This window comes from Gobius niger (assembly GCF_951799975.1).
Source record: "Gobius niger genome assembly, chromosome: 8".
Taxonomy (NCBI): Eukaryota; Metazoa; Chordata; class Actinopteri; order Gobiiformes; family Gobiidae; genus Gobius; species Gobius niger.
This window is the reverse complement of record NC_136859.1, coordinates 26,713,461-26,736,974: the sequence shown is the minus strand read 5'-3', so window position 1 is coordinate 26,736,974 and position 23,514 is coordinate 26,713,461. Positions and strand designations below refer to the sequence as shown.

The window sequence follows — 23,514 nt, the reverse complement described above, 5'->3', positions numbered from 1 at the left end:
GTATTTTCTTGGGCTGCATGCAAAAAAGTATATTAAATTATTTTTATTTTAATGCTTTTCTCTTGAGCTTCATCTTTAATCTGAAGTAACTTTTGGAAACAACCTTGGTCTTTCACTCTTTCAGTCAAAGTGTTGCTGGAGATTTGGTCTGACCATCACAAAAAGAGACGCTAAACTTTGTGGAATTATTGTTTAAAGTATATACTGCTCTTGGCGTTGGTCCTATATCACAATCCTTGTAGTTCCCAAGCACATGCTCCGGTCATATTTTGGTTCTTTGGCCTAGTATTTCACATATACTTAAATTCACTTACATTTTGACCTTCACGTTACTACTTGATTCATCATCGCAATGGCATTTGCTTTGTCCTCCTAATCCAAGCTAAAAATAGGCACTGGTTACTCCTTAACTTTACAGACGCTACATTGTCATTACTCTATGTCATGATCTTTGAATATATTTCCATATCCTGGCCTTGTTCGTGCTTCCCAAGGGCTGTAGTTGTATTGTTATCAACTTCCTCGTCTGGATGCATGTACAGTGTTTGCTCTATAGAAAAAACAGTGCTATTTGTGTTCATATTTGACCAGGAAGCCCCAACTGTTTGCATTGCTCCATTATTGGACAGTGCCATCACTTCCTCAAACTCTGTTTCTCCTCCTCCTATTTTCATACAGTCTTTTGTATTCCTGTGATCTTGCTCCTCCTTTCGTCATGTAATGGCATGCAAAGTTTGGAAGTCCACACCCCTGCGCAGCAACATGCTTTCAGTAGTATTTCAGATCAGCAGTTCTGAACAATACTGAAAGATGACCGTATTTACCCTTTTATTGATTTTTAGTTGATAAAATTATTTAGGAGGATTGGGAAACTGACGAGTATTTAAGTATGTCGACCTTGCAATGTTTGTTTTGGATGACAAACGGCTTTCAACAGATTGCAAGATTGATAAAGGAGGAGGCTGCTTTGTAGTTTCTCAACACTGGACTTGTCAGCTGTTTGGAAGTTGGTATGTTGATTTTTTCCTTAAGCACTTTTCAAAATTGCCGACTCAAATTATTATGAATAGATTTGATTTTCCATTCGGTCTTTTTCTCAGGGACTTAAGAAGCAGTGCTGATGGATCTGACCCTGTGGCAGTACCAGTTCCGGATCATAATGCTGGGGGACTCCACAGTGGGCAAGTCCTCTTTATTGAAGCGATACACTGAAGATTTGTTCCTGGAGACCATCAACCAGACGGTGGGCGTAGACTTTTACGTGCACTTCCTGGAAGTGGAGCCCGGCGTCCGAGTCAAGCTGCAGTTCTGGGACACTGCTGGACAGGAGAGGTTCAGGTGAGCGCACTGAGAGCACTTTGTAAGAGTTTCCCAAACACGACCCGTGCACTGTACTTCTAACTATTGCTGGAATTGTTTCCAGACAAGACAACAAAACATTTATACAAGACATGTGACGGGCTGGCCATAAAACATGTTGGGTAGCAATTTACTTTGCAGTGCAGTGATGCCATCGGATGGAAAAAGGATGGTACTGTATATGGTAATTACATGGAGCAGGACACATGCCTCATTATTTAATGATCTGGAAACATACTGTAAAGTAATGTGTGACTCTAGGGAGTTTTTCCAAGTTAGAATTATATACTTAGTTTCTTCACCCTTAATGTATCAAATTTGTGTAGTATTTACAATAAAGCAAGTATTTATACAAAAGGCTCAGACTCAGATTATGACTTATCTGCAGATACTGACAAATTAAATGACAGCATAGCTATTGTACTAAACACAGCAGATCAATGACAACAGCAGAAGAGCCATGCAAATATTGAGTCCAGTATAAACAGGTGCTGCTTGTTTTTCCATTTATTTTGTGGAATGATGTCGGTCAAACTGCAGAGAGGTGGGCAGAAGCCTGTCCTTAAGTGCATTGTGTTTACATATAACAAAATAATATTGAAGTAGAATTCAAAAGTTTTCAGGTCATCCAAATGAAAGTAATGTGATAGTTTATGCCATGGTAAACTCCATGCTGACTCAGTGGGAGCTGATTGACAGTGTTGTCGTGCAGTATTTTCAAACAATGAACAGTGAACTCCGATGTTGGCGCAGTGGTGAGCACTCTTGCCTCACAGGTTTGTTACTAGACCGACATTTCTGTGCGGAGTTTGCATATTCTTATCGTGTCTGCGTAGGTTTCCTCAGGACGCTTCAGTTTTCCCTATGACTAAAACATGTGCAATAGATTACCCTCTGGGGCCAGGACTCCCCTGAAAAAGGGGACTTTTTCTTTCCTGGTTAAATGCAGTAAAGGTACAAAAAAACAACAACTTTGTTGTATTATCAAGTTTAAATTAATTATAAAATAACGTCCAATATTGGTCACATCACATATACATACTACAAACTAATAAATAAATAGTTCTGTGTGCATTTGTGGTTTCTGTGTTCCACATTGTTTTACTGGATACTTTTGTATGTCTTGTTTTTGTGGGGTTCTTTGCATTTTTTTTTTACTGCAGAGAGTCCATAATGGTCCTGAAGAAATCCGCTTTTCAAAAAGCTAGCTTATTAGCTAAACCAATTTGAGACACTGAAGAGGCACCAAGAGCCCCCTACACCTGCAGCACAGTGGAGACGTCACAAAAGGAGAGGAAACAAGGAAAGGACAAACAAGGAGGTATCCGGACAAGACTCACAGCTAAGCCACACATGCCTTCTATTGTTCTGGCTAATGGACGTTCACTGGAGAATAAATCAGATTAACTGCTAACCTTCCCAGAAGATGGTGAAAGACTGTTGTCGTGTGGAGGGAGCTGTTCAGGAGGAAGAGGAAGGAGGAGGTGGGGTTGACCAGTGCAGGACACCACGCTCTGAAACGGGGACAAACCCAGGAGGTGCTTATAAATGGTGCTTAAATGCCAGCCTGACCAAAAAACAAGTCACCACCTGGATGTAACTAACTGTTCTGATCTGGGGTCTGCAGTTGGTCAGGTCTAGGTTCAGCAACACTATGAGCCCAAGGAATGAGATCAGCTGAACTGAACATCCTGAATGACCAGGCTATTCCATCAATGGAGTTCTTCTTCCCTGATGGCAAAGGCATTCCATGATAGCAATGCCAGGATTGGTCAGGCTCACATTCTAAAAGAATGGTTCAGGGAGCATGGGACATCATTTTCACAGAAGGATTAGCCACCACAGAGTCCCGATCTTATCCAATACAAGATCTTGGTGAAAAAGGAATGCAACGAAATGAATCTTGACGTTGCAGAAGATTATTATTATTATCGTTATCATTTTATGTTTTATATGGGGACATATGGTGGAACCTGAACAATTGATTCCAACTGATTTAACAATTACAATTATGTGATATTTATAGCTATAAAGTCAAAAGTGTTTAACAACAAATTCTATTTTAGTTAACAAATATGAGTGACGGCGTGTTTCAACATGACCAAATCTCCTTGAAACAAAGTATTTGGCAACCACTGAGCTTAAGTACTATGAAAGGCTTCAAGGAGGGAAGCGGTTGCTCAATTTGGTTACAATCGCAATACACACCCCTTGGAGTCCAACTGAGTATTATAAACAAAACTCCTTATTACATGGTTTGAATTCTACTAAACATATTTTCTCTTTTGTAGGTCGGTGACTCGCTCCTATTATCGTAACTCAGTTGGAGGCCTGCTGGTGTTCGACTTGACCAACCGGGCTTCATTCGAGCACATCAGGGAGTGGCACACTGAGGTGTGCGAGAGGGTGCAGCCACAGAAGGTGGTGTTCGTGCTCGTGGGCCATAAGAGTGACATGGACGTTGACGGGGACAGGGCTGTGAGCCAAGAGGAGGCGGAGAGGCTGGCCGGACAGCTGGGCATGCCCTATACGGAGGCGTCGGCTAAAACAGGGCTCAATGTGAGAGAGGCCTTCGAGATGGTGACCCGGAGAGTCTACCAGGGCCTGCTGAGTGGAGAGGTGCAGCTGCAGGAGGGCTGGGACGGGATCAAGTGTGCTGCTCCTCAGGTTCTGCTGGAACGAAGGGCCAGTATGGCTCAGTCCAGTCCCACCAAGGAGAAGAAGAAGTGCTGTGCTTAGACTGTGCGTTGTTTAGTTTTGCATCTTGGAGAGTGCATACAAAAAAATAATTCTAAAAATATGAGTTTTCTGTTGTTGTTTTATTAAACAAGTTACTTTCATCCCTGACTTAGTTTTGCTACTGTATTATTTTCTTTTTTATGTGGTCCTAAGCCGAGCCATGCCTTTGGATAGTCACTATATGTGTTACCCCCGATCGAAGTGAGGGAAAGAAAATGAACTAATAACAAAGGCATATCAGCCAGCAGATGTACTGGTTGTATTGTGTGCATTGTACTGAGTGATAGAACAGTGGTGCCCAAACTGCAGAGACAAATGCGGCCCTCAGACTCACAATATTTGGCCAACTCCACAAGATTTTTGAAATTATTCATCAGTTCAGAATCTGTACAGAACTTTCTAACTAAACAAAGAACAATTATTTAAAGGCCGTATATTTTTCCCCCCTGTTTACAACAAAGAAAAAAGGAGCGAATGTTTAAACTGTTAATTGTGTCCAAACTTCTTCCCAACATTCCTGATCTAACATCTCAATTGGACTTCATCAGCATGTTTCACAAATATGGGGGTCACTGTCACAGTAATGCTAACTACAAGCCTGTAAGATCACTATGGATACAAATGTCATATAAACACACGAATGGTCTTTTTCCCACAAACCACAGCTTATTTAATAAAGGGAAGGAAAAAAGGTTGTGAAATTCAAACTGGAAGTCCCCACCCTCATGCCCACTTGCAAAAACGTGTTCAACAGTATCCCACATAGTGTTTCCTCATTCAGTGGAACCAGGGCTTTGGGTTTGGTGTGTGAATGTCACTTTTTCCTTTGATGACTTTTTATAAAACTTGTAATACTTAGTAAGAATTATTTTAATTTCTCCAGAGCGGCTTTGATGGATTCGACACTGCAGGAAGAGTACTCTTTCAAAGTAGTGATACTGGGAGACAGTAATGTGGGAAAGACAACTTTGCTGTATCGATACACTGAAAATCTGTACCGATGTACAATGGCAACCATTGCTGCAAAGTTTTCTTCTCACACACTGGAATTAGGCCCAAGTGTTCGTGTAAAGCTCAACATATGGGACACATGTGGAATGGAGAAGCACAGGTGAGCGTGAAGTACAACATTAATCATATAATGTTACTGCTGATGGAAGAAGTATCAATTTAAGTAAATGTATCGAACTGTTCAAAAGTGAAAGTATTTTACATAGATTTTTAGAACTAAAGGGTGCTATTCATGGAAGTTCTCTTATTAAATAATTGTGCTGACTTTCCCTTTAAGTGCAAGTGTTTCCAGATTATTTCAATGTTTTTGATCAAAACTACTTTTCTTCAATATTAACTATTGCTTTAGCTAAAGATCACTACGGACAAGTTAAAAACAAGCCTATACGAATCCAAAACTCCAAATACTTTTTACTTCATCTCGCAGGAAGTCTTGGTCGACAATATACATGCTCTAAAGTGTGAATTAAAAATAACCTACCCCAATAATAAATGTACTTAAAATAATAAAAATACATATTCACGTAGATTCTATGATTAATGATTTTTTCCACTCTTTTGTGGTGCATATGATTAACAACTATATTGATTCAACCCTAAAAAAAATTGTTGTTTTAGAACTGTCGTTCTAATGGCGTCAGTTTCATGAGTGGTCAGAGACAATAACAGATTTGTACATCAGAAAATACAGTCTTCTATTTGAATTATGTACATTCAAAAAAGGATAAAAATATGATTACATTTTCTATTTTCAAATATAGCTTTTTAAACTTTTATTGACTCTTTATAGGAATATGGCCCTATACACTTCAGAATATGCCATACAAAATAAAATGGTCTAGGTGTTTTTACTGGCTATTTGGTTGAGGTTCCTTAAACTTGCCAACGTTAACATCTCTGATCAGCAGAAACCACGTCACAACCGCTCATATCTGAGAGCACCCACTGACCACACAGTCCACCTGGAGAGGTCAAGCCCACTACTGTGAATTTAGCCCCTCGATCATTATGCTCAAATTTAAATAAAACATATGTCAATCGTCTGTGCTGTTTTGTGCTGTAAATATTTCCATTAGTGCTGGTTCAGTTTTTAAACTATTACAAACCTTAGAGCATTGAGGCGTTCAGCCTGGTCCTCCTCTGAAGCGCGCGCACGTGTCAGAGGCGCACGGCAACACACACTGCATGCAAAAAACAATCATCGATATCTCGAAAACGATAACAGCACAAACGAAGATTTTTTCAGCTCAAAACAGCACACACGTAGCACAAACGATTGACATATTTTTCATTTAAATTTGAGTATGATGGGGGGCCAGGTTCACGCTAATGGTCAGCCCTCTCCTCACTGTGATCGCGCATCAAACGAGCGCAGAGCCATGCGCACTTGTCCAATCAATGGCTCTCACGTTTCACGCGGCTTTTGTTCAATAATATTTAACTCCTTTAATAAAAGCTACAGTCATCACATAACTTGGATTAGTTTGGTGCTCAGTCTCATGCACAGCTGCGCACTGTGTCTGTTGCGCAGACTGATGCATTAGCCGCTACCGCACAAGTATACAGCTGGAGCAGGGTTAGCGAATAAGAGATTGTTGAGATTATCTTTATCTTATCTAAGCTTCAATGGTAACATGGCTTTTTTTTTATATAGCTCAATTTTGGTTCTGTTGGAATAAGAAGTTTAAATTACTCCTTATCATAAACTTTTTTTTTGTTTTGTTAGATCAATGACTCGCAACTATTATCACAACGTTGCCGGATGCCTGCTGGTGTTTGACTTGACCAGCCAAGCCTCATTCAATAATATAAAGGGATGGTATAACGAAATATGTGAGTCGCTTCATGCGTCGGACAGGGTTATGTTTGTGCTGGTTGGCCAAAAGTGCGATGACACTTCTAACAGAAGAGTGCGCTGGGAGGAGGCGGAGCTTCTGGCAGACGATTGGCAGTGCCCCTATGTGGAGACTTCAGCTTTGACAGGAGACAATGTGAAGGAGGTCTTTGATGATCTGGCTCGGCGGATAAAGAATGAGGGAATTCTGGGCCGCGTGGAATTGGATGAACATAGACAAAGAATAGCTCAGGCCACCACAGAGAAAAAGTGCTGCCAATGAACTTCAACATGTACAAACAATACACCATATCCTATGTCTGCAGCAAGACCACTGCAATTGAGGCTCGTATATTTGTGTATCCATAAGATAAATTGAAAATGTTGTATTGATAATGTGGGCCATGTGATTATGAATTTCAATTAATACATTGTAAAATAAATTTGGTGCTTTAAAAAGGAAATGAATATATTCGTCAACTATTGTTTACATTTTGATGCTCCACCTTGAGTTTGGTTTTGACCCATCCATTTGAAATGTTGCAATCTCAAGATTTGGGCACTGCATACTGAATCCAGTTTGCAAATTTAATAATCAAATAATCAACTTCAAAAACATCAAAATAAAATAGACTTAAAAAACATGTGACGCTTTTCTTGACTAGAATATATTTGGCATGTTTGAAATAAAATGTGTGTAACATACAGTACATATGAACAAACTCCACTGTCCCATTTTCAAATGACTAAATAATGGAATATGGGATGAATGAAAAACACATGAATTTCAAGTCTGTTTTTGTGAATGTTTATTGGCAAAAAAAAAACCAAACAAAAATCAGTCAATGTGTTGCTTTGTTTTTTTTTTTTTGCTTTTCACAGGTACAGTGAAACATAAGTGTGTAAGAGACAAGACTTGTGTAATGGTGCTGGCAAAATGAAAAGAAATTAATGTAATAAAAATGTTATCCAAACCAAACCACGTGTCTACATAAAAGAAAAAAGAAAAAAAAAACGAAAGAAAAATAACAAACTCAGGGGTACAAAAAATACAGAATAAGTAAAACATGTCAGTGTACAGACTTGCTACTTTTTGGTTGTCTTGCGGATCAATGCCATTCTCTGGAGAAAGAAAAGAATAAAAGATTATTTCACAAAAAATGTATTTAACATATAAAAAGGTTCTAGAAAAGAAAAATGAGGTCCTATCGTCGTACCTGTTTGTGTGCCTCTGTGGTGCAAGCTTTCTTGAATGGTCGAATCTCATCTGATCCATAACCAGGAATCCACATGTTCCACTGGCGCTCTAGAAAACACAAAATGGCATAATTGTTTATAATGAGGGTTAAATCAGTTCAGACAGCAGCTGCACTTTTAGTGGATATTAATGTTAAAGTTAAGATAAGACATTTGTCTCTCAGTGGGAAAATCACATCCGTGCAAAAGCAAAGTGGCAACCTTAAATGAAATAAATCTAAACAATTTACAGAAAAACTAGGTGTGCTTGAATACACATGGAAACAAAATAGGCAGTTACTGTGCCACCTATACATAACTAGACTATGACTCGCGCCAAATACTATAAAAGAGTTAAAGCAAACAGACAGATACAGCATTTTGTTCAAGCCGTCATATGCTTAAATTACACAGACGTTGTTTGAAGGCTTTAAGGGACTATACTTAATTGTGAACCTTTTTGGTCAAATGTGACGAAATTGGTATTTTTACCGTCACTTCTGTCCTTCGGAGTCATCATGTGACTAAAAAGGCAAACCCCCTTTCGTCACATATTGACTATTTGGGTTGACCACACACACAGAACATCAACAAATCATAATACGGCGCTTCACACATCAGCCTGATTTTTTTCACAATTTACTACTTTTACAACATACTTTTATGGAACAAAAATAATTTGATTCTACAAAAAGAAAGGTATCGCTCCTTTAAGAGCCCTAAAAAGCCGCCCTAAAAACCCAAATCATTCAACCTAATATATTTTAATGACAGCAACATGTGGACCATATCAATACACCTGCATCGTTTCACAATTTCTATTATGCATTATCAGGACTCACCTAGATGTAACTGGACATCTTTCACCTCCAGGGTGTTGGATTTGCGATGCCGCGCCAGCTGACAGGCAGCAGTCACTACACTTTCAATAAAGTCATCAGCAATTTGTAGCAGCATCTGGGAGGTAAACGGAGAAACAAGTCATGTTAATAACATGAATGGTTACAATTGTATTATAATTGAAAACAGTGGCAATGAAACACAGCATCGAATCATGATTTGATGTTTCACTTAGCAAAGTTTTTGGGCTATCATTACATAATTAAGCAATAATACAGCAATATCCCAAGTTACATCTCTTATGACCATGTTTTGAAATTAATACTTATACTTAATCATGGAATTGATCAAACATACCTCCTCCACATCTTCATCCAGCTGCTCATTTGGGTCAATCTCTCTGACCAGGTCTTGTAGTTTCTTTTTCGTGAGAACCTGGGAAGAAACCAGATTATCAGAGCAGATTGACATTAAAGGGGGAATGTGTCGAAGGTATCAGTAGTAGGAGTAGGAGTAGGAGTAGTGGTAGTGGTAGTGGTAGTAGTAGTGGTAGTAGTAGTAGTAGTAGTAGTGGTAGTAGTAGTAGTAGTAGTATCCCACTCACCTGAGACCCCTCTGGGCTAGTTCTACCGGCAGGACCAGCGGCTGTCAAAACCTTCAGAGTTGGGGTCGTGCTGTTCGCCATGCTGCAGCAACAACTGATCTGGCTTCTCTGGGACTTTAGGGAAGATGTGAAAGTGTGCGTCTTGGTCACTGTCAGAGTCGGTCGGTACTACAGAGGTTGCCTTTTACAGATACAAAGTCCGTAAACCTGAAAAGGATTGTTGCGCTAGTTAGCATTGACTTCACAGGAAATGTTATGAGTCAAATTAAAGAATGATCATTGCATTCAACATGAAAAAAACACACCATGCAACATAAAAACAAACCACCCTAATCGTCGTGCGCCTATCCTCACGAAAATGATTTAACAATACAGAAATGTGATGCTAACAAATGTGCTAAAAACAATAGCATTAGCAGCGCAAGCTAATACATACGGGAACCCCAACGCCGCAATCCGCAACAGTATTGTACATCTGGGGTTGACGTCTTACCATAAATTAAACACTATCTATCCATGTTTTGTTTTAGTTGAGTGAAGTGTATCAGGCTGTCATCGAAAATCAAAAAACTGACGCAAGGAAAAGAGAAGCAGCATCGAGGCTGTTTTTTTTTTTTCTCTCTTCTTCTTCCACTTCCGCTCGCTTTCTCCGCTCTCAACTTCCGGTATTAAATTTCCCCTTTTTCTAGTCTGCCCCCTGCTGGCTTCACACGCAAACTAACCTGTTAGTTGAAAGCTCTAACAAAACTGATACATAGCCTAATAACAGTGGGATGCAAAGGAAACAAAGCAGCAACATTTTTATATGACATCTTTTTTCTTTTTCTTTTTTACTTTTGAACGTTTATTCAAATCTATGTGCATTTGCTCGTGTGCAAACCATATTTCGTATCAGGTTAACAGCAAATCAATCAGAGGTCAGAAGAAACGCGCAAATGACGGCGTTATGGGATATCATGACGGGAAAGGACACGCTTGGTTTACGCAGATAGCGCTGTGTCCGCGACATTTTATTTTAATTCGCTGATCTTTTCAAACATCCATGTGCTGAACATACGCAGCTGATAAAACAAACTGCGTACATTTGGGTGATTCCCCCCCCCCCTTAGAAACAGGTGACGCTATGGGGAGCGCCGAAATATTATGTAGGCTACTCAAATTAAAACAGACTTTTCAACAATAAGACGCGCGTCGTTCAACTTAAACAAGTTTCAACGTGTTGTTAAAAAGGCGTTATGCTTTTTTAACAACACGTTGGAACTTGTTTTTGCGTCTATTGAGGCTAATTCATCTCTTTCACTTCCTGAAAACACAAAAGCGAAAGCCACGCCCTCTCTCGTACTGCATAAATAGAACAGACTTTCATTTCAGGTAGGCAAAAGCGGCGCCTTCCTGCACATCACTATAATAATTCCAAAGTGGTATCATTTGTCTACTGCAGCCATGAAAACTCTACTGGCAGTGTTGGTGATCGCCCTGGTTCACTGCGGATCTGGTAAATATGACAAACTTTACTTTTGTTTACCTGAGTGGCCTTGTGCGTACTTATTTTTTTTTCATGTAAGTCCTTGGGCCCGTGGGATTTACTGGAAGTGGTGATTTGCCTCTGTTCTGTTCCGTCTCCATTCCTATGTCTGTACATGTATTCTCTTGTGGCAACATTATTTCTGTGCTGTCACTGATGCTGCCCCTTGGTGCTGTTATTAGACAGTAGGTAAATAAGTGTTGAGAGAAAAGTCAAGTAAGGCAAGAAAAGTTTATTCAGATGAAGCAACAATGGGTGGAAATTTCCCTGCAATGTATTTCCCCATGCTATCTCACTGGGGGACTCAAAATGAGAAGTTTGAAGTATTTCTGGCCGTCCTTCTTTTTTTGTTATTGAAGCAGTAGTATCGGTAGACAAGCAGTCAGTCCTGGTAGTTTATTAGGTTTAATCAAATTGCATTCAGAGCCTATTAATAATATCAACCTACAAGCTTGAAGTAAGTTGAAAAACCTGTTCAACTTGATTCATCAGTGCACTTCGAGGGCTGTTTGTGTAGTTTCCTGGCTCTCACAAACAACGTGCAGGAAGGAAGATGTTTTATATTTTAAAGTAAAAAACAACTCGCACATCTTATTCTAGCCTTTTCTCACTCGAATTTCATATTGAGATGTAACTTATATGTACGTACTTTATCCCCCTTTAGCTATTCTGGTTATTAGAGGGCCCACTTCACCTGTCCTGGAGGGAGAGCTTGTCACCGTGGAATGCCTTCTTCTGGACTCTGAGTACAACATCAGCAACGTCCGATTTGAGTACTTCAGCAATGTAAGAAATCTCCTGGATCTCGAGAGCTAAGAGAAGTTGGACCTGGTTAGTACCTGGATGGGAGACTGTGAGGGAACACCAGGCAGCGTTGCATTGATTAGGCTTAGACCTACTTCATGGTTTGTGTTTTAGTGTTTTCAATCTTTATTTTTGTTCCTCCTTAGTACAAGAAAGCATGGACCGGCGTGAGAGAGCGTTTCTCCTTTTGCGGATTCGGTCGGCAGCCCATTGAGCGCACAGAGGACCGGCTCACCCTGTCCCTCCGCCCTGGCATTAGCTTCTACGACGGCTTCCGCTGTGTGACCGAGGGCACCAACGCGACTGATCCCGATCACGCGTCCGAACTTCTGAACGTCGCGTTCCACTGTGAGTTGATCTAAAGCCACATATTTCAATTCAACCTTCAGTGCTCGGTTTCCACGCGTTTTTGTTTATAGGCTGCTTGCAAATAATATGTAAATCTTATGGCTTCTTATATGGGTGTTGCATCACCTTACATTGCAACAGCATTTGGGTAGCTCTAATATCTGCTGAGAGGGAGAAAAGAGTTTATTTTTTATTACAAACTTGCTTAGATTTTGCTCTAAAATATATAGACTCAACTCCCCCGCGTGCTCTCAGAAGCCATCATTGTAGGATGCCGTAAATGCTACCCTTGACATAGCTTCGATTATCAGCGTCCTCCATCTTCTCAGTGGCCACCAAATGAAGCATAATGCCGTTTGATGGGCCCTTCAGGCTCATGGGGGGAATCAATACCACGCAAAGATTAGAACGGACTGAAGGGCTTGGGGAGACAGAGGGGTTCGGGTGGACATGGGTCATCTACCCGAGATGGAAGACAAAAATGAGCTATTATTCACAACACTGGCTCTCTAAAGACCTGGATCAGATGAGGACTATTATCATCCTTATTGATTGGCCGATGTAGCCGGCACCGCTGGGAGGCACTCGCGCCAAAGCTCTTCAATGTGCATGAAAACTGTAGATATATATACGGCTGGAGAAAAAAAAAAGTGTTCAGTCAGACCTTCTCCTGTGTTGCCAATAGCAATAATGTTTTTTGTGAAAAAAAGGAAAAAACAAAGCACTCTTCCTCCATCAATATTCTCTTTTTACACTTTCTCCAAAATAGCATTTATTTGAAGAAGAGTCCATTTCAAATATTCAAAAAATATTGCTTGCTGGGTGTAAATTTATCCCATGCATAGTGGCCAACAAAGCAGCTTTCTATGTTTTTTGTTGTTGTTGTATTAAACGTGATCGCTGCTTTTAGTTGGACTTAAAATTAAAAGATTTAACAAATAAATAAGCTATTATGTTTCTGTTTTAGTGGTGCCGAAAGAAGGCTGAAAACAGTTCTGTTTACCTGTGCGTGGAACGACTGAAAGTATTTTATATCTGAACTCTTTGCTTTTGATTTAATTAGTTAATAATAAAATTAATGATTTATTTTGATTTCCTTTCTTATAATTGTATGTAGCCTTAACTACATACAACTACAAAACAAATTGACTTTTTTAAACTGTTTAGCTTTGCCTAGAAACCAAAATAACCTCCACTTCTGAATTGAAACTGTAGTATTGGGTAGTTTATTTGGTTTCATGGGTTCCATTGTTCCACACGCACCACACAGACTAAAACAATATACAGTGCCTCTCGAAAGTATTCATACACCTTGAACTTTTGCACATTTTTTTTTGCACATGTTTACAACCCTAAACATAAAGATTTTATTTGTATTTTTTTAATGAACGTTCACACACAAGTAACAGACAACTGTGAAGTGAAAGCAAAATGATACATGATTCTGTTATTTTTCAAAAAATAGAAAACCGAAAAGAGGGGCTTGCATAAGTATTCATACAGCATGAATTTGTGGAACCCCCTTTTGCTGCAATATCAGCAGCAAGTCTTTTGGGGTTTGACTCTACAATATTTGCACATGTAGAGACTGACATTTTAGCCCATTCCTCTTTACAAAACAACTCAAGCTCTGTCACATTAGAAGGAGAGCGTTTGTGAACAGCAGTTTTCAGACCTTTCCACAGATTTTCAATAGGATTTAGGTCAGGACTTTGACTGGGCCATTCTAACACATTAATATGTTTTTATTGAACCATTCCATTGTAGATTTATCTTTGTGTTTAGGGTCATTGTCCTGCTGGAAGGTGAATCTCCGCCCCAGCCTCAGTTCTCTTGTGACTCCAGCAGGTTTTCCTCCAAAATTTCCCCATATTTGGCTCCATCTATGTTCCCAACTATTTTTACAATCTCCCCAGTCCCCGCTGAGGAAAAGCAGCCCCACAGCACGATGCTCCCCCCCGTATATTTGACACTGGGGATGGTGCACTCAGGACAATGAGCAGTGTCAGGTTTGCTCCATACATAACGTTTTGCATTTGGGCCAAAAAGTTCAATTTTTGTCTCATCCGACCAAAGCTCCTTCTTCCACATGGAGCTGTGTCCTCCATATGACTTCTAGCAAACTTCAAACAGGATTTCTTATGGCCTCCTTTCAATAATGTCTTTCTTCTTCCACTCGTCCATGAAGGCCAGATTTGTGTAGATACGACTTATAGTTGTCCCATGTTCAGATTCCCCCAGCTCAGCGGCAGGACTTCACAGCTCCTCCAGAGTTATCTTGGGGCACTTGGTTGCATTTCTCACCAGTGCTCTCCTTGTTCAGTTTGTTAGTTTAGGTGAACGACCACGTCTTGGTAAGTCTGCAGTGGTGCTATACTCTTTCCATTTCTGAATGATGGATTGAACAGTGCTCCGGGAGATGTTTAAATCTTGGGAAATCTTTGTATAACTTAATGCTGCTTTAAACTTCTCCACAGCTTTATCCCTGACCTCTCTGGTGCTCCTTGGCCCTCATGATGTTGTTTAGTGACCAATACACTCCGACCACAGCTCTGAGGGCCTAAAAGAACAGCTGAAATTATACTGAGAGTAGATTACACACAGGTGGCCTCTATTTAATGGTTAGGCCAAAGTGTGAACATTCTGGAGTCATTAGGAATGTTTTAAAGGCAATTTAATGCTGTATGAATACTTATGCACGCCCCACTTTTCACTTTTCTATTCTTTGAAAAATAACGGAATCATGTATCATTTTGCTTTCACTTCACAGTTGTCTGTTACTTGTGTGTGAACGTTCAGTAAAAACATAAAAATAAAATCTTTACGTTTAGGGTTGTAAACATGACAAAATGCGCAAAAGTCCAAGGTGTATGAATACTTTCGAGAGGCACTGTAACTCTGTATAATACACAAATGCACTTTATACTTCTCTTTAAGTCTGGGCGATAGGACTGTAACATGGCTCATGAGATAAACAGTTGAAGCCTTTCCATTCCAGAAACATTTACAGGAACAAAATAGTTTCCATTGGAAGTCCAAACTCCACCCCAAACACTGCGCTGATATTGTCACAGATACTGCTGTAGCACTTGTCGATTAAAAAGCCCCATGTCGATATTTGTGATTAAACATAGATTAGTTTAATTCAAAGCACAGCTCTCCGCGTCCCTTCTGTATAATATTTACCACCTACTGCATGCTCAGTCACACCCACACTCTTATATGCATTGGACTCCATAAGTTATATCGCCTCATTAATGCTTGTGCACACTTGTCTTTTCCCCCGTGCACCAGACCTGAGAGAGCCACAGTTGTCCAGAGAGGGCTACAGTCGGTACTATGGCTTTCCCCAGGTGCTGAGCGTGCGAGCAGGAGCCAAAGTGATGGTGAACTGTTCTGCCACCTCATCTGAGGAGCCCAGCATCTCCTGGTTCAAAGAGGTGAGTGAGCACATTGAACACTTTAGCAAACCTCGACTCTTCCTTTTGATCAGACCGACCTCGTTCTATATTATTTGTGTCGAAGAAAGTAACTCGAGGTTTGGGCTGGAGAGGACCATCAATGTGTGCCAAAAGTTACGGTTTAGATTCAGGTTTGTTGTAAATGTCTTGACGCTTTGAGTCATAGTTATTAATCAGACATGTGAGCGCTTACACTGTCACTTGTTTCCTGTGTTGCCCCGCTTGACCACACGAGGGCTGTGTTGTTTATAAGTGACCTGTAGGCTCTGGGGACTGCAGCTTGCCTACTTGCACCAGATTAATAGTTTAATGAGGTCCAGACAAGAGCCTTTCAACCTGAAAACAATTATGTGAATAGATTCTTAATGATTTTTGTAGTGTTTGGTTAACCACCATTGAATTATTCAACCGGGCTCCTCTCTGAGAAGTCCACGCCCCTGGGAAATTAAGATGTCTCAGTGAAATGCCACAGTGACAACAGACAAGCTGAACAAGAGGAAGCTAATGAGTCGGAGGAGACGGCGTGCCCTTGTGGACACGAGATGCCACTACACTTTGAGCTGTCACATAATGACTACAGTCGCTCAGAGCGACAGGTGAGATGAGACCAAGAGGAAGCCATTTTGTGAACAGCACATCTTAATTGAAAACATCCTCCTTTTGTTATTCTTTTGATAAGTAGCTCTGGGTTAATGTGCTTGTTTCAGGGTCACCACTAATCTGTATTTCAAAGGGCTTACAAACTCAAATCCTATTCAGAAGAATTTATGCTGCTAATACAATTTATTACCATGTATCCATACACGTGCTGCATTATGGATGGCACTTAAGTCATTAGGATTTACATGTTTAACTGAAGTTGTGAGGCTCTGGTTTGTGATTAACATAATGTCCCTTGACCTTTCTAAAGGTGTAAGTGCACAGTGTAATGAGATGATTGGTTTGACTGAAGGGTTATAGTATAACAGTATGCAGAGATGTTCTTGTGAGGCCCACTCTGACTGTGGCTGCAGGCACTGGCCCTTCACACTGACAGCTCACACAGGCAGGCTCTGGGAGCCAGTGGATTTGCATACAAAATGTGGCTTTGGCCAGACCTGGCCTTTATGGGAAATCCTCCTAATTGAGATCCATTCAAATTGAAATGGACTTTCTTGGCAGGAACTGCAGCTCCCGCGAGTCAAATCATTTGCATGGTGTAATGTATTTTTACCCCTCCACTCTGTTCGTTTGTTTCCAATCTTCATGTTTGGCCCATTATTTGTTTCCTTCACGTCAAGTTCTTTCTCATAATGGTGCTGCTATTTTTGTGTCAACTATTGATGTTCTCCCCTGCCACCTCATTAGGCTGTGTCTTAACAGTGTATAGTTCCGCATCAATGTTCACGCGTGATGCTGTTATCTGGGTTATTGACTTGTGTTCATCTGTGCTCTTTCACTGCCAATTATTCAGCAAAGGTAAATATGCCACTTTTGGAGGGGGGAGATGGGGAGACATCAGTGTTTTTTAAATTCTCCTCATGCAAAGTATTGGATTGTATCCGTGGTATATCAAAAGGTGTTGATCAATACAGTTAATTGTAGTAAGTGTGCTGGCCTGTTTCACTTGTTAAATCTCACTGAAATACATAGAATGACACACAAACATTATTAGAAATATGCTGAACACTACGCCCGTGTTGCAGGGTAGTGACTGGATCCTGCCCTCCTCTGTACTCACTCTGGAGAAGGTGAGTACGATTGATGAGGGCCAGTACACCTGCTCCGTCCAGCACCCCACCATCCCCTCCCTCAGCAAGACTCGCTCCTTCAACATCACTGTCCTGTCCGGTAAGAAAACACAAACCCAATTCTGCAGCCTTAACTTTGACCTTGTGAGCTCTTGACTTAACACTTCTTATTTACTAATCATCATGTTGTCAGCCGTCTTGCATAATAGCTATTTATTTTGAGCCAAAGTGTGATTCAGCTCTTCAAATACTTCTGCATTTTTAGGTGATATTGGTTATGTTGTCAGTCTGGTTTGTTTTGTAAGGTTGTCTGGCAAAGTCGTTCTATGGGGAAGTATTTTTTTTTTTCTATTTTCCATGAAAACCTTGGAATTTGACTGACTATGAGCAAAAGGCTAGGAGGCTGAGGGTGTTTTGTAATGTTCCAGGAAATAGCTAGTTAATTCACCGGGAAATCCCCAAGCGTCCAAAGGTCACAATGAAACTGAAAGCGTAAACACTTATGTTAAATGTTCCGTAATGCCGCGTGACTCGATTGTGAATGCCTTTTTTAAATGCAGAGGCAAAATGTTTTTTTTTTTTTACATTAATTCTGTTACAAAGTATTTGGAAATGTAGATGTATCATAAAACAGTGGTTCTTAAACATTTCCGACAAAATATCATCGGTCTCTTAGATCAAAATGTGATGTGTTAATAACAGGTGTATAACCGGGAGAAACTGGGCTGGATCAGTTTAGAGCTAAACCTGTACTAATAATTTTTGTGACAGTGGCTCGGATTCTTATAACCAGAAGGTTGGCAGTACACGGGTGAATGAATGTGTGAGTTTATGGGTGAGCGGCTCCTTGATGTGAACGCCACATAAATTGTGACCATTAAACATTTACAATGCATAGCACTGTCCTCAGAATAATAAAAGTGTGTCTCTCATACGACAAAAGTAGAAGACGAACGCCATTAGCACATCCATAGCTAATCTCATTCACTGCCATTCATCTGTCTTCATCATGTTTACCACTGACCTGTGGGGCCGCCACGCTCCCATAATGCACTGCAGACACTTAATAAACGCTCCATTTGTACCCGGGAGGATTCACCGCAGTTCGTTTCGGTAGTTTAAAATATGCAACCTCTAAAATGCAATTAGGCAAATGCATGTTATTTATTATGGCAGACTCATCTTATTACAACTGCAATTGACTCATTGGTCACTCTGCTGGGGACATTATCAAAGGAGCATGTAGTAATTAAAAAGGCAGTAATTGTGAGACACAGGGATAATGTCTGCTCATCCTTAACGCCCCTTTGAGCAAATGTAGCATGTCACTGCTGCTACTTGTATGAACCAAGTCTGCTGTAAAATCCTCCAGCTGAATGAATTCTAGTTTTAGCAACAAAAAAAACATTCACTCAAAGAAATCCTTTTTTTTTTTCATTATTATTATTTGTGTTTGGAATTATTTCATCTTAGAAGAGATTACATTTTTATCGATTGAATCTCAGAAGCTTCTTTTTGCTCATGTAGTCGAGAGTCGGACTCATGTCATACTCAACTATGTACTTAGCGAGCAGTTGAGTATACAACTTCTGGTGAAGTAGTCTGCTCCTCAAGGTCCACATACTCCAGGTTTGCAAACACTGCAACAGTTAACAGAGCGATGTGGGCAGTAGTTTGCTAATGTGGCACTAAGTGTTTACATTTTTCTGACGACATGCTGATTATACTAATGACTGAACAATACCATGATGTTAATGTGGTGTAATGTTAAAGCAGTACTAAGTATCGTGTTTACCTTAATAAACCCTTTTCGTAGTCCCTGTGGGGGTAATACAAGTGTTTATGGGATGATTGGAGGGTCTTTCATCTCCCCCGTTGTCTCTGGACAGAAAACCATGTTTGCAACTTGACTGCCACCGGTCCGGAGAAAGCAATACACACTAATGAAATCACGAAGAAGAAGCTAACATGCTAACGGGCAAAGCTAACTGCGGGCTAGCGTCACTTTAAACAGTATTTACAGCCAAGTTTGAGTGAAAAAAATATTTTCATTGTATAATTGGATGCACAGTAACCCTCTCTCCCTTCGCCTTTCCTGTCAGCGTGGTATTTACTCTCCAAGACAATTAATAAGTTAAAAAATCGTAACTTGCTACTACACCTGCAGTCGCGCTTATGGCCTCTAGGGGGAAGAGTTACTTAGTACTGCTTTAAATGTGAAATGTCAAAGATGTGAAGTTTTAGTCATGCATCCTCTTTACAGACGCTTTGGACATAGTCTGCTCTGAAAGCTCAGATTGCTTGTTAGAGTCTTGCGGACACATGTGAGCCCTGAGGCGCTGAGAGGGCTGTTGGTTCGGCTGATCTCACATTCTGTCTCATCTGGCTCAGAACAAGCCTCGTGGTACCAGACCAGTGACGGGTGGATCTTCCTGACGACCTTGGTCACCGCGATGACCTGCCTGCTGGTGATAATCCTCGCTGTGAGCGTGTTCCTCTGCCGCAGGGCCAAGAAGATCCGCACCAGCAAGGGGCCCATGTAAGACCACACACGTAACACCATGAAGCCACCACTAACAGCAACTACAAACAGATTACAATTAATACACCTGCACTACCTAAACCGTTAAAATACATTGATCATTTCATGTAAGATTCAAGTAATACTTTGTTAATACTTAGTTAAGAAAGAAGAAAAGAAGAAGAAAAAAAAAACACAATAGTAAACTTTACCCCTAAAGTTTTACATAAAGCCACACAGGTGCAGTATCTATATGTACCCAAAGAACAGTCAAAATAACTTATTTTCATACGTGTGTTCCAAACAATCAAAACAAATTGTCATCATCAGGAGTAAGATTTCTCATTTCTTAAAATTGGCTTGTTTTTAAGAACCATCCATTTCACACGATGCTAGTTCCCCATTCAAAATCGAATGACCCCACATAACTCCCCAGTGTATTTCCAACTGTCGTCCTAAATCCTGCTCAAATGGATTACGTGTCTTGATGCTGTTTTGCTGAGGTCTCTGCGCTACTATTTTCTCTGACTCAGCCGCACTCCGCCTCCCGCAGTTTGATTTTCTATTACAAATATGGCAATAGCTACAATATTTCATTCTGTCTTTTGCGGTACGAGCCAAGGCCATTTGGGTGCGTGCGCGCGGTTCAGCGTGTGCCAGAGTGCACCTCGGTGGAGTTCTAACCTTTGTTTTGTTCATGGAGCAGCTTTCTCCACTGCATGCAGAGCGGTACCCATCCACCTCTGTGCATTGCAAATAGACCGCCCCAAAATATCAAAGTGGGGCTCGGCGGGTTTCAGCTTCTTGACCTAATCTTTGATCTCCTTTTGCCTCGCTGAACAAGTTGGAACTACTGCATTTTAGTGGAACAAAGGAACTACTCAGACCCTTTTCCTCCCATTTAAACAGTTATGTGTTTACTTATGTGTTTGTGACTTTTAAAACCATTGCATTTCACATTTCTTTATCACATTGTATCATCATGTACATCGACCAATATATCAGCCGACCGATATATCGACCGACCGATGTATCAGGCCAATATTTGTGGATTTTACAATATCGGCTATCGGTCGATCTAGCACCGATAAAAGCCGATATCTCCGGGACCGAAACTTCCCGTTATTTGCATTGGATAGAGAACAAAATGGGGGCTTTAAAACGAGTCTTCCAACAACTCCCTAGGCCTCATGGGGAACAGAGAAACATTGCGCTAAAAATTGGTTAGCTTCAAGTTTGTTTAATACAAGTTTCTTCTTAATTCTTAATCTCAGTGGGACTATCCTGGTTAAATAAAGGTCAATAAAATAAATAAATTCACCAACTAAACCTCACTCAATATGGACATGCCGCATGCCATTTTGAAGCACAGAACCTGGAGAGCTAGTTTTAGCCTCTGCAATTGTGTTTTGGATCGTGGCGCAAACTGCCGCGGCTAGCAACAGCTTGCTAATGCTAACGGTAGCCAAGCAAGCCTGGGACAGAAACTATGATTGAATTAAAGTAATAAAATAAAATCGGTATTTGTGTTTTTACAGGATTATGGACCAGACAATTAGAAAAATCGGTCAAAAATATCGGCCGTGCATATCGGCATCGACCATTAATCCAAAATAATCAGCATCGGCCTTAGAAAAACCCATATCGGTCAACCTCTAATCATGGGGTTCAGATCACTCACAAATACTGTGCCTTCATTCATTAGGTAAAAACCGGTTAATTGTGTAAAACATGAAGAATCTGACAACATCTAAACATAGGGCATTACATTCTACAGCGAGCAACACCACACTGACACTACACTTGCACTAGTAGTCCATCCGTAATCTCCATAAAAGCACACCTAGTTGTGTACTAAATGGTCCCTAATGCACACACTGGCTTTGGCCATTAACTTCCTTCGTGTAAATGCTGCAAACCTGCCTGCGCAATCTATAATCTCTTTCCCTGTGAGCAAGTGCGACGCTGCGTATGTGTTTCCAAACTTCACAGAAAATAGCCTTTTTTTTTATATCCAAGGCCAAGAGTGCTCCCATTTCTCAGTCGGAGTCCATAATTTCCTCACTTATACCTTTTCTTGCGCCTGCTCGGAGGTCGATTTACAGATAATCACGCTCTTCTGTCTTCTCCTTTTTTTTTTCCCCCTTCCCCAGCGATGACCACTCTCAGAAAAAGCCCATCTACAAATCCAGCACCGAGTCTGTGCCCATCACCTGCGGAGATGACAAACAGCCTCTTGTGTGACGGCACGTGGGCAGGTTTCAGAGCGGGGATGACGGGCTTGGAGGAAGATGGAAGAAGATAGAGGCAAGATGGAGTGGGTGGCCTATGAATGAGGAATGGGGTTAAAACGGGCACTTATAAAAGGCGAGCTGGGGCAGCACTTGGGGAGAGAAGAGGGGAGGAGAGTGCAAAGAGAAGGATATTTAGTGAACAAAATCCAAATCAGAAACAATTTTTGTGCGGAGAAAAAAGCTGAAGGGCACATGATTGCTTTAGAGGCCCTTTTTTTTTTTTTGTGGCTTGCGGGTGTGGGATGCAGAAGCTGCGCAGACAAAAACGCTGGGCAATTTTCTTTTCATTTCTTTACCGGCGTTGGAAAGTGACGAATCGTCTGGCGGAGTGCACGAGGTAAAGATTCCCAGCAAATTCTCTGCTTTTCTGTTGCAAACATAATTGCTCCACTGTGATTATGAATGAGCCATTTGCGCGATGGGACGGGGGGTTATTTAGCGGGTTTTCTTTCTTTTCCATCTCCCCCTTCTTTTCCCCAAAGCGCAACCTGCTTTGAAACATCTGCGAGATTGTTTTGTTTTGAACAGTTTGTTATAATTGCACGTTGCACTCTTTTTATTCACTGTAATGTACTTCTTTTGCTCATATTAAATGGATTTTGAAATGCACTTGCTGTCCTCCCGCGTGTCATTGGCTTTGCTATATTCTGCAGTAACAAAAGACTTTGGGGAGTATTGACATCGTGCTGAAAGTCAAAATCACTCGCAGATCTACTCATTTCAGTGCCATCTTAGGTACGCACCAGTTTGTTTACCAACCTTTTTCTTCAGGCTGCTGACCGAAGCTCTGACCTTTTCTCTGTGTACTGCTTGCCCACTGGAAGGCACAAAAGCCGCTCAGAGTTCACTTCAACGTCCGTGTGTGTTGAAATCATCGCTTACAAGCAGAAGAAGCTTTTAGGTAGTATTTTTTTGTGAAAATGGAATGTTGCAACCAATTTTGAGTTCTCTCTCTGAGTGTGTTTACATGCACTCGAGTATCCTGGTTATTTGTGGGTATTTTGTGGCTTCCTGGTTTTGTCTGGTTGTATTCTAACAAAATCCTGGTTTCAGTTTCCTGGAAAAGCCAATGTCCGGGTGATTAAAAACCAGGATATTCTCACTGGTGTATTCCCACAGTTTCTGGGATACTTTACCATGTAAACACAGTATCCTGGTTTTCCACCGTTGCTGACGTACTGAGCATGTGCAAACTTTTTAAACAGATA

At 40.8% G+C, this 23,514-nt stretch overlaps 3 protein-coding genes across 4 annotated transcripts; 2 read left to right on the top strand and 1 right to left on the bottom strand.

The window, feature by feature from the left end:
* The first annotated feature begins 451 nt into the window (after positions 1-451).
* rab42b (RAB42, member RAS oncogene family) lies at positions 452-4,206 on the top strand. Of its 2 annotated transcripts, XM_079561845.1 has the most exons (3): positions 452-1,010; positions 1,101-1,338; positions 3,651-4,206. In XM_079561845.1, the coding sequence occupies exons 2-3, from the start codon at positions 1,121-1,123 to the stop codon at positions 4,096-4,098; spliced, it is 666 nt and encodes a 221-aa protein (XP_079417971.1). In that variant the 5' UTR covers positions 452-1,010; positions 1,101-1,120; the 3' UTR covers positions 4,099-4,206. The 2 variants fall into 2 exon arrangements, with proteins under 2 accessions (XP_079417971.1, XP_079417970.1); XM_079561844.1 differs by having other exon boundaries at positions 452-1,338.
* A 3,570-nt stretch (positions 4,207-7,776) lies between these two features.
* Positions 7,777-10,254, bottom strand: taf12 (TAF12 RNA polymerase II, TATA box binding protein (TBP)-associated factor). The gene is made up of 6 exons (XM_079561677.1): positions 10,117-10,254; positions 9,624-9,830; positions 9,377-9,454; positions 9,022-9,136; positions 8,161-8,249; positions 7,777-8,065 (listed from the first exon to the last, which is right to left on the bottom strand). Exons 2-6 carry the CDS (start codon positions 9,702-9,704, stop codon positions 8,030-8,032), a joined length of 399 nt encoding a protein of 132 aa, XP_079417803.1. The 5' UTR covers positions 9,705-9,830; positions 10,117-10,254; the 3' UTR covers positions 7,777-8,029.
* A 737-nt stretch (positions 10,255-10,991) lies between these two features.
* On the top strand, positions 10,992-22,601 carry LOC306966646 (uncharacterized protein). Its single transcript, XM_079561463.1, has 7 exons — positions 10,992-11,118; positions 11,813-11,934; positions 12,099-12,300; positions 15,595-15,740; positions 17,447-17,591; positions 19,883-20,030; positions 22,166-22,601. Exons 1-7 carry the CDS (start codon positions 11,067-11,069, stop codon positions 22,254-22,256), a joined length of 906 nt encoding a protein of 301 aa, XP_079417589.1. The 5' UTR covers positions 10,992-11,066; the 3' UTR covers positions 22,257-22,601.
* The last annotated feature ends 913 nt before the right edge of the window (positions 22,602-23,514 follow it).

Bases quoted from the DNA above. Each gene is read 5' to 3' on its own strand.
- rab42b (XM_079561845.1), top strand. From the start codon at position 1,121: ATGGATCTGACCCTGTGGCAGTACCAGTTCCGGATCATAATGCTGGGG. The intron at 1,339-3,650 runs GTGAGCGCACTG...TCTCTTTTGTAG, and splicing joins GCTGGACAGGAGAGGTTCAG to GTCGGTGACTCGCTCCTATT.
- taf12 (XM_079561677.1), bottom strand. From the start codon at position 9,704: ATGGCGAACAGCACGACCCCAACTCTGAAGGTTTTGACAGCCGCTGGT. The intron at 8,250-9,021 runs GTGAGTCCTGAT...TGTGTTTTCTAG, and splicing joins AGATGTCCAGTTACATCTAG to AGCGCCAGTGGAACATGTGG. The intron at 8,066-8,160 runs GTACGACGATAG...TTCTTTCTCCAG, and splicing joins CCACAGAGGCACACAAACAG to AGAATGGCATTGATCCGCAA.
- LOC306966646 (XM_079561463.1), top strand. From the start codon at position 11,067: ATGAAAACTCTACTGGCAGTGTTGGTGATCGCCCTGGTTCACTGCGGA. The intron at 11,935-12,098 runs GTAAGAAATCTC...GTTCCTCCTTAG, and splicing joins GATTTGAGTACTTCAGCAAT to TACAAGAAAGCATGGACCGG. The intron at 20,031-22,165 runs GTAAGACCACAC...CCCCTTCCCCAG, and splicing joins CGCACCAGCAAGGGGCCCAT to CGATGACCACTCTCAGAAAA.